The sequence below is a fragment of the Onychostoma macrolepis genome, chromosome 15, assembly GCF_012432095.1.
Source record: "Onychostoma macrolepis isolate SWU-2019 chromosome 15, ASM1243209v1, whole genome shotgun sequence".
Lineage (NCBI taxonomy): Eukaryota > Metazoa > Chordata > Actinopteri > Cypriniformes > Cyprinidae > Onychostoma > Onychostoma macrolepis.
The window spans coordinates 30,941,465-30,951,288 of record NC_081169.1 but is presented as its reverse complement, the minus strand read 5'-3'; the positions used below and the strand labels follow the sequence as shown (position 1 = coordinate 30,951,288).

At 39.0% G+C, this 9,824-nt stretch overlaps 2 protein-coding genes across 2 annotated transcripts in view; one reads left to right on the top strand and one right to left on the bottom strand.

The window, feature by feature from the left end:
- The window catches only part of paf1 (PAF1 homolog, Paf1/RNA polymerase II complex component), a 6,336-nt gene extending 4,847 nt beyond the window's left edge, over positions 1 to 1,489 (top strand). The window contains exons 12-14 of the mRNA XM_058745277.1: positions 6 to 111; positions 223 to 307; positions 507 to 1,489. Coding sequence (XP_058601260.1) covers positions 6 to 111; positions 223 to 307; positions 507 to 829 — 514 coding nt within the window. The 3' untranslated portion in view covers positions 830 to 1,489. The remainder of the gene's footprint in view (positions 1 to 5; positions 112 to 222; positions 308 to 506) is intronic.
- Positions 1,490 to 1,547: 58 nt separating this feature from the next.
- On the bottom strand, positions 1,548 to 4,836 carry gmfg (glia maturation factor, gamma). The gene is made up of 7 exons (XM_058745279.1): positions 4,702 to 4,836; positions 4,323 to 4,419; positions 4,203 to 4,252; positions 4,060 to 4,109; positions 3,041 to 3,123; positions 2,891 to 2,964; positions 1,548 to 1,756 (listed from the first exon to the last, which is right to left on the bottom strand). Exons 1-7 carry the CDS (start codon positions 4,702 to 4,704, stop codon positions 1,685 to 1,687), a joined length of 429 nt encoding a protein of 142 aa, XP_058601262.1. The 5' UTR covers positions 4,705 to 4,836; the 3' UTR covers positions 1,548 to 1,684.
- Positions 4,837 to 9,824: the final 4,988 nt, after the last annotated feature.

Genomic DNA, 9,824 nt, shown 5'->3' with positions numbered 1-9,824 from the left:
TTTAGGGTGCGTCTGAGCAAGCGGCGAGCGAAGGTCGGAGCTCAGTCGTCTACAAACGCGGTGCTGGTGTGCAAACACAGAGACATGAACGAGAAGGAGCTGGAGGCTCAGGTCAGTTCACATCACAGTCTGCCCCGTCACCTTTAGAAACAGCAGATAGAGTTGCTTTGCACAGAAACAGCAGACAGTAAATGAGCTGATGTGTGTGTGTCTGATGGACAGGAGGCTCGCAAGGCTCAGCTGGAGAATCACGAGCCCGAGGATGAAGAGGAGGAGCTGGACCTGGAGAAAGACATGCAGGACTCTGGTAACACAAGCACCTTTGTGTCATGTTCCTGTGTGTTTAGCACAAAACCAAACTATTGTTATACTCATCTCTATAGTTAACGTCATAGCTGCTGTTATAGTTATCATACAGTTGTGAAGGAGCGTTTAGTGCGTGATGTTACTTCTACTTCATCGTAAACCTTCCTTTGATGTGAATGTAACGGTTGTTCTGTGCTCAGGCGAGGAGCGCGAGAAACCCAGCGACTCGGATAACTCTGAGAGCGAGTCTGAGCGCGAGGATGAGGAGCGGCCCGCGGATGAAGTCGAGGAGGAGGAGGAGGAGGAGGAGGAGGAAGAGGAGGAGAGCAAGCGGCGCGAGAGGAAGAGCAGCGGCAGCGAGAGCGGCGAGGACCGGCAGGCGCGTGACGAGGAGGAGATCTTCGGCAGCGATGACGACAGCGAGGAGGAGGAGGGCGAGCGAGCGAGGAGCAACAGCAGCAGCGTCCAGCACAGCGGCAGCGAGAGAGCGTCCGACTCCAGCGACGCCAGCGACAGCGAATGAGCTGCTGTTCCTGTTCGCTCTTCTGAACTCTCCGTCTCGGCTCTCTCTTCATCCCGATCGAATCACACGAGACTGACAGACGCGTGCGCAGCACTGCAACAAAACGGCTCGTCTTACTTAGGATTTCTGTCTTGTTTCTAGTAAAAATATCTGGAAATTCTTAAATTAAGATGCATTTACTAGATAAATGCATTTTGCTTAAAGTAAGTAGAATTACCTGCCATCTGCCAAATAAAATAATCTTGTTTTAAAAATGTTTTACTTGCACCACTGACAGATCATTTACTTAAATTAAGCAAAATGCACTTAATGTAGTTTTTTTTCCCCCCTAACAAGACTAAATAGATTAATTCAGTGTGTTTATCTAGTAAACGCATCTTAATTTAAGAATTTCCAGATATTTTTACTAGAAACAAGACAAAAAACTAAGATAAGCCTTTTTTTGCTGTGTGTGTGTGTGCGTGCAATCTGTAAGAGATGCTGATGAGGAATGAATGGCTGGTTTTATCCTGCTGTAGTTTGATCATTTGCTGTTTGTAACCGTCTCATTTCTTGCTTTTCCATCATGAACTGAGCGAATCACTTATTAGTGAGCATCTTTTTTGGTAGTTTTTCCCTCATTACAGTGTAAACATTGTAAATAAACAATGATTTAGTTTGTTTTCTAGAAGTGAATGCGATTCTCTAGAGCTGAAGCACTAAAAACCAGCAGACACACTGAGATTCAGACGTGATTTATGTGATTGATTCACAATCCAGCTTCTCCAGAATTACAGGCACGATGTCTGACATAATACATGAAATAAGAGTAAGAATGATTTAAAACAGAATAACTTCTGAGTGACTTCATGACGATCAGCGAAAGAACGAGAGTTTCTCCTTCAGCCAGTCCTCGGTCAGATCGTCCGGATTACGAACCTCAAAAATCTACAGACGGAGAAAAGATTCATAGCTTTAATGAATCCGTGACAACAGCAATGCCATCGAACACACTTCTGAATGCTCTCTGAAACAATTAGTAACATTTAAAAAATCGTTAGCTGAACGCCCAACTACAGTGTTTCAGAAAGAGAAAAAACTGTGTTTTTGATGTGTTTGAACAGTAAGATGTTTGATGTTTTTTAAAGAAGTGTCTTCTGCTCATCAAGCCTGCGTTTATTTGATCCAAAATACAGCAAAAACAATAAAATGGTGAAATATTTTTACTATTTAAAATAACTGCTTTCTATTTGAATATATATTAAACTGTAATTTATTTCCGTGATCAAAGCTGAATTTTCAGCATCATTACTTATTATTATTATTATTATTATCATCAATGTTTAAAACAGTTGAGTGCATTTCTTCAGGATTCTTTGATGAATAGAAAGATCTAAAGATCAGCATTTATCTGAAATAAAAAGCTTTTGTAACATTATACACTACACCATTCAAGAGCTTGGAGTCAGTATAAAGATTTAGGGAAAGAAATGAATGCTTTTATTTAGCAAGGATGCATTAAATTAATCAAAAGTGATGATAAAGACATTTATAATGTTACAAACGTTTTCTATTTCAGATAAATGCTGTTCTTCTTTGCTTTCTATTCATCAAAGAAACCTGAAAAGAATTCTACTCACCTGTTTCAACATAATAATAATCAGAAATGTTTGTTGAGCAGTAAATCAGCATATTATTATGATTTCTGAAGATCATGTGACACTGAAGACTGCAGTAATGATGCTGAAAATACAGCTGCATCACAGAAATAAATTACAGTTTAACAGATATTCACATAGAAAACAGCTGTTTTAAATAGTAAAAAATATTTCAAAATTGTGTTGTTCTAAACGCAGGCCTGATGAGCAGAAGAGACTTCTTTAAAATCATTAAAGTCTGACTGGTCGTGTGTAAGTAACTCAGATAACTCAAACATTCTGTTGTTACTTTACTGTTACATTTCTTCATAACTTTGATAGAACTTTGCCAGAATGTTCTGAGCACGCAGGATCCGGCTGATGGTAATTATCATGCGCAGCTCGTCGGTATCTCTAGTACTCGGGCGTGTGGTCAGCGCCTGACCTTGGTGAGATCGGCGGACTGCACCAGTCTGTTCTTGCTGCCGGCGTACATCATCTGCTGCTCCGGTTTACAGCCTGCCGGGGTCCAGAGGAGAACACACACTCAGAGCTGCTTCAGCGGGTTCAGAGAGCGGCGGACGGCTGTACTCACCCACAGGACTGCAGAAGATGAAGCAGAGCGGGTACGACACGCGTCCGTCACCGTGGCTCAGTTTATAACTGTACACGATATACGTGCACCTGAGTCAAAGAACACACACACTGCTGCAGCTTATCATATTCTCAACTACTTTTATTTTTTCTCTTATTTTCCATTAATTTATTCATTTTGGTGCTGTCAAGTGATTAATCGCCTCCAAAATAAAAGTTTTTGTTTATGTAATATATGTGTGTATTTATTATGTATATATAAATACACACACACAAAATATATATTTTGAAAATATTTACATGTTTTCATTTGTATATTGAATATATTTATATATAAATATAAAATTTTCTTCAATGTATACATATCTGTATTTATATATACATAATAAATATACACATATATTACATAAAAACTTTTATTTTGCATGTGATTAATCGCGATTAATCGCAATTAATCATTTGACAGCACTAATTAATTTTTATGTCCATTTTAGTTGTATTTATTCTAGCACATCAGGTTAAATTAAATGAAAAGCAGAAATGCTGCTTTTGGCAACTAGACAAAATAAGATAAAATATAAATAAAATATTTCATTTAAAGTATTTTCTAGGTTTAGTTACAGTTTAGTCTTTTTTGTGATTTTTATTAGTTTCCCTTTTAAACCTAATTAAATTGTTAATTTTTATTTCAAGTTTAGTTTTACTTACTGTATTTCAATTAAATGAAAATGAGAAATTTTGCCTTGGCAAGTAGCTGAAATAAAATGTTAAATTTTTAATATTTTATTTAATGTTTATTTTATTACAAGTATTTTATGTGTTTGTTTTAATTTTAGTTCAATTTTAATTTGGTCATTTTATTAGCTTCATCTTTAAATGTCTATATACTTTATTTCAGTTGTAGTTATTTTAGTACTTAAAGTTAAAAAAAATTATTTAGGTTAACGTTCAGTTAACAAAATGTTGTTTTTATGGTTAATAACATCTGCTAAGTGCAGATGGAGATGGATGTAAGGATATCGAGGCTGACGCTCTGGAAGCTCTTCTCTGAGTTGATCCAGTGAGATGTCCTGAAACACACACACACACACACACACACACACACACAGGTGAGATGACCTTTGACCTCCTGACCCTCAGAGCAGCAGCAGGGTCACACTGACCTCGTATTCCTCCTCCAGCACCACCAGCTGCTTCTTCATGTCGATCTTCACTGAGGAGCACATGAGCAGAATGAGCGTCTGGCGTGCGATCACACTCACACACATCAGAGTCAGACTCACTCAGAATGGCTGCGTTGTTGGTCTCTTTACGAAAGCGGAACTTCTTCAGCTTCTCCTGCAGACTGACATCCACCTCGCACACGACCAGAGAACTCGACTGAAGAAACGACAGACAGATCCGTAACTCCACCGGACAGCTTCACCACACATTAAACCAGAGCTGAGCTCAAATCAGACTGAATTACGGCCGGTATAGCGGCCGGTCGGAGCGATGGAGGACAGGAAGTGTGTTTTGCTGTGCTGTAACGCTTCGCTTCCTGTTTTAACTCCAGTAAAGTCATAAAGCAGCTCTGGCTCAGACTAACCCTAAGCGCTGCGAGGCTCAAACACGTTACTGATGCAGTTACTGATGTGACAGAAAGAGACGAGATGATCTTACCATGCTGCGTCTCTGAGCGTCCGGTTCCTCTGACAGACGTGAGGCGCTCCTGCAGACGTCACGAGGAACCACAGACCGCTGGAGTCTGCGCTCTCTGACTTCTGCAGCTCGGCTCACAGACGCTTAACAAACTACCGCACGTCTGGAGGAGTCCTCCCAGCAGATATCGAGCAGAATGAGTCCACTTAGACTTGGTTTAAGTTTATCAGCTTCACAGGCTATTTCATGGCAAACAAACATTACAGTAGAACACAACCCTGCTGAAAATTCTAATGGTTTCCGCTACAAATACCATCATAAACCATCAACTTTTAACCAGTAAAACCATTAAAAAGTGATTTTCTGTAGTGTTTTGGAACATATTCCATTAGCACTTATTGGTTTTAACCAGCTGATTACCAGCAGAGACCCTCGGAGACGTCACAGCTTCCATTAAAACACAATAGTAGCACAATACTATATAATATATAATACAAAACTTAAAGCTATTGTAAAACAAAGTTTTGTAAATACAATTCTACAAAAGATTCTTTAAATTTAATTTAGAAAGGAATTGTAACAGGTTTTGTGGGTCCGTCTTGTAAACAAGTCCTTAAGAGTTTGTCCTGATGATAACCTTTGACTCGTGATGTTAAATATTGGGCAGAACGAGTGAGTCCCGCGATATTAATATTCTGGTGCTTCTTCACCAATCAATAAATGTCCATGAGTTAATCTAGTTTAAATTTCTTTCAATTAACAATTAGCTTTTTTTTTTTTATCTGATAGGCCTCACTGAGCTCAGTTTTTGAGTAAATATTGACAAAATTATCCATAAATGTAAATAAAATAAATAAATAAATGCATTAGTTAAAAAATGGATCTTATTGAATGCGATTAAGGTCATTTGGACAAAGATCCTGCTCATATTTTGAATCTACAAGGGGTAAAACTGCTTTGAAACAATATGTATGGCAAAAAACGCTATAGAAATGAATTGAACTGAATTGAATTAGAGTCAGAGAGAATGAGTGAGTGAGTGAGAGAGAGAGAGCCAACAGCGCAGATAGACCCCAAACACCACCAAGATCAAGAAAGCACATCCAGAAATGCAGAAATAGTGATTTTAATGGACTCAAATGGCAGATTTATCAATGAAAAGCAGCTCTTTCCCAACCACAAAACATTAAAGCTTTGGTGCCCGAACACAGAGAGTGCCCTTCAACAACTTGTCAAAGAAAAACTTGGTGATCGCAGCCACATCATCATACACGTGACCTGAGGGCAAAACAGGAACGAGTGGCACAGTCAGTTACACAAGCGGCAATTAAAGCAACACAGACTTTCCCAACATCGAAAATAATCATCTCCACCTTCCTACCCAGAACTGACTTCAGCAGACATCTCACGTGGCTGTGCCGGGTCCATCACCCTACACTGGACATTCACCATCTCCATGACCACCTCCACCTGTGAATGTTTTTCACAGAAAAAACAAGAGAATGAAAAATGGTTTGATTCGGATTGTAGAATAAGGAAAATTTATGACAGCTCGCAAATCAAAAACACAGACAACCAGACCGTTCAGATTTACGGCTTCATTATTATGAAGAGCTAAAAAAATATAAAAATACACTCAGAAAGAAGAAAGAACAGTACGTCCAAAATCAACTCAAAACAACTGAAGAATCTGTCCATTCAAACAGTTTCTGGACAACTGCAATCTTCTAAATAAAAAGACCCATGAAGAAATAAATATATAAAATGGAAACACCTGAAAAAATCACTTTGAACAACTTTATGGCAAAATAAACATGAGTACAGAACAAGCACAGATATATGAAAAATTAAAGCATATAGAATACATAATCAGCGAATACTGAAATCCACTAGATGAGCCGATCACAGAAAAACAGCTGATGGAGAAAATACAGGCCCTGCCAACAAAACAGGCAAGTGGACCAGACAGCGTCCTAAATGAAATGCTTAAAAATACAAATCATAAACTCCGACTGGCCATAATGAGTGTTGGTCATTTCCCTGAAACCTGGAGCCGAGGACTCATAACGCCCGTATTCAAGAGCGGAGACAAATCAGACCCAAACAACTACAGAGGCATCTGTGTGAGCAGCAATCTGGGAAGCTGTTCTGCAAAATCATCAACACAAGACTCGTACACTTCCTCACAGAGCACAGTGCCGCTATCACCGACCCTCTTCAATATTTACATTGATGAATCGGCAAAACTCCTGGAACAATCCGCAGCGCCTGGCCTCACGCTACACGACTCCAACATTAAGCTCTTGCTGTTTGCAGATGATCTGGTTCTGCTGTCTCCAACAGAAGAGGGTCTACAGCAGAACCTACACATCCTGCACAAGTTCTGTCAGACCTGGGCCCTGACTATTAATCCTAACAAAACTAAAGTACTCACATTTCAGAAAAGACCCAGACTTCAGGGAAAGAGACACAATTTCACCCTTGCTACGACAAACATTGAATACACCACAAACTACACACACCTCGGGCTGAAGATAAGTGCAGCTGGTAAGCTAAATTTGGCTGTGAATGAACTGAAAGAGAAAGCAAGAAGAGCCTTTTACGCCATCAAAAAATCTATCCAAACTGAAATACCCATTGCATTACATAGCAGTGAAGTGTGGGGTCCTCTCCTAAAGTTCTGTAAGAGCATCCTCAGAGTACAGAGGAACACACCGAACAACGCATGCAGGGCAGAATTAGGCCAGTTGACCCCAACTCCAAAAAGTCCCCTGATTCAGATGCTCCTGAAGCTGCAAACACAGACTAACACGACTAACAGCATCCAGCATCAGGACACTGAAATATTAATCCACAAAACCCGGCCCAACCAAATTATTAAAACACAAAGAAAATGATCTAACCTACTGGAAAGAAACAATAGAAAAACAAAGTAAACTTGAATGTTATTTGGCCCTAAACAGAGAGTACACCACCGCAGAATATCTGAGTACAGTGAAAGACTGTAAACTAAGACAAATGACGAGGTACAGACTGAGCAACCATACTCTCACTATAGAGACGGACAGATATCACCAGCACTGGCTGCCCAGAGAGAGCCGCATCTGCCCACACTGTAATCATGGGGAAGTGGAGACAGAGCAGCACTTCCTCACCGGCTGCACTAACTATCAACACATTACAAAGACATTTTATCCCAAATTTGAAACACTTTGCTCTGACTTCAAAATGTTAAACAAAAAAACACAACTTCAATATTTATTAGGGGAAAAACAAGATTGTATCCTACTAGCAGCAAGATACATTGATACCTGTCACAAAAAGAGGGAGGAGTTAACAAATGAGTGATGTGTCCACAAACAAACACACACACACACACACACACACACACATACACACTCACACAATTGAATTTTAAATTGTTCATAGAATTCTAAAAAGTTGATTTGTTCTATATACATGCATGTTTTTTGTTGCATATATCTGTTCTAGATTCAATGTAAACACTACGCTTTGGCAATACATTGTAACAATTGTCATGCCAATAAAGCACATATTGAATTGAACTGAATTGAGTGTGTGTGAGTGTGTGTGAGAGAGAGAGAGATTTACACCCTACACACCCTAATCAATAAACACGTAAAACAGACCAAAAATGGAAAAATATTTGCATGTTTTATCGATTTCAAAAAAGCATTTGATTCTATTTGGCATGATGGATTATATTATAAGCTTTTACAAAGTGGTGTAGGGGGTAAAGTTTATGAAATCAACGTATTCAAACAACAAATGTGTAATACGAATTGGCAACAAACATACAGAATTCTTCACCCAGAAGAGAGGAGTGCAGCAGGGCTCTAGCCTGGGTCCAACACTGTTCAACATCTGCATTAATGAATTAGCGGTGCAGCTGGAACTGAACATAAAACATTTACTGTTTTTATACATGGATTGTATAACATCAAATGTTTTCCCCAATGCCAATTTGTAATAATTTGTACAGTAAACCATCATGCCAAATAGAGTCGAATGCTTTTTTAATATCAACAAAACATGTAAATATTTGTCTTTGTTTGCCTTTAGATTTGTGTTAATTAGAGTGTGGAGAGAATAGATGTGGTCGGATGTACGTTGTTTTGGTAAAAAGCCAGTTTGTGATTTATTTAGGATGCTGTGTCTTGTGAGGAACGTCACTATGCGGTTGTTTATTATATTGCAGAAAAGCTTTGCTAGGTTACTGCCCACACAAATACCACGCTAATTACTGGGGTCGAATTTATCTCCTTTTTTATATCCAGGAGTGACCAGTCCTTCAGACCAGGTCTCAGGGACGTCACCAGAGGATAAGATCAGACTGAATCATTTTGCCAGAGCTTGAATGATGTGAGGGCTGCTGAGTTTGAGATTTCATTACTGATGTTGTCTTCTTTAATTTGAGATTTTTAATGTGCTCTGTTATTTCTGATGTTGTTATAATCATGGTAATTGTTTATTGTTTTCTTTAAATCTTGTAGTTGTCTCTGTGTTGTTGTTTGGGGCTGGTCGAGGTCTGAGTAAAGAGTGTTAAAGTAAGAGCTCCAGACTGTGCCGCACTGCAGTAATGTGTTTGATTTGAGGCTTTCACATTTTTTAAAGAGATTCCAGAAATTGTTTTGGTCTATTGATTCATTGATTTCATCAATTTTAGCTTCATAATATTGATCTCTTTTGTTGCAAATGAGCTTTTTATAATTGTTCAAGCAGTTGCAGTAGGCGAGCCGTAGCGTCTGATTGGCCGGTTCTTTATGCTTTTTGTTAGCAAGTCGTCGAAGGTCTTTTCTGAGACAACTGCATTCATTATCTATTCACTATTATTGTTTGTTCTATGTTTGTTTGGTCGTTTAGTGTTAGATATAGTGGCCAAAGTTTGAAATATATCATTAAGATCGGATGTTGCTGAGCATCAGTATCTGGAGTGAAATCTGTGGACATGAGGTCGTCCAGCATTTTTAGTATAACAGAGCTGCTCATGTTTTCTCTGCATTGTTCAGCGTTAGATTGGTTCCAGCTGAGTTTTGGTTTTAAAGGGAACAGTTTTTCATGTTTGAGGGGAGGAGTGCTGACCCGGTCACATGACTGTTTCAGGTAAAGGACTGTCTGGCAGT

Coding starts and splice junctions, on each gene's coding strand:
- gmfg (XM_058745279.1), bottom strand. Junction 3,124..4,059: donor CTTCCAGAGCGTCAGCCTCG/ATATCCTTACAT, acceptor ACTCAGGTGCAC/GTATATCGTGTACAGTTATA. Junction 1,757..2,890: donor AGTCCGCCGATCTCACCAAG/GTCAGGCGCTGA, acceptor CTCCGTCTGTAG/ATTTTTGAGGTTCGTAATCC.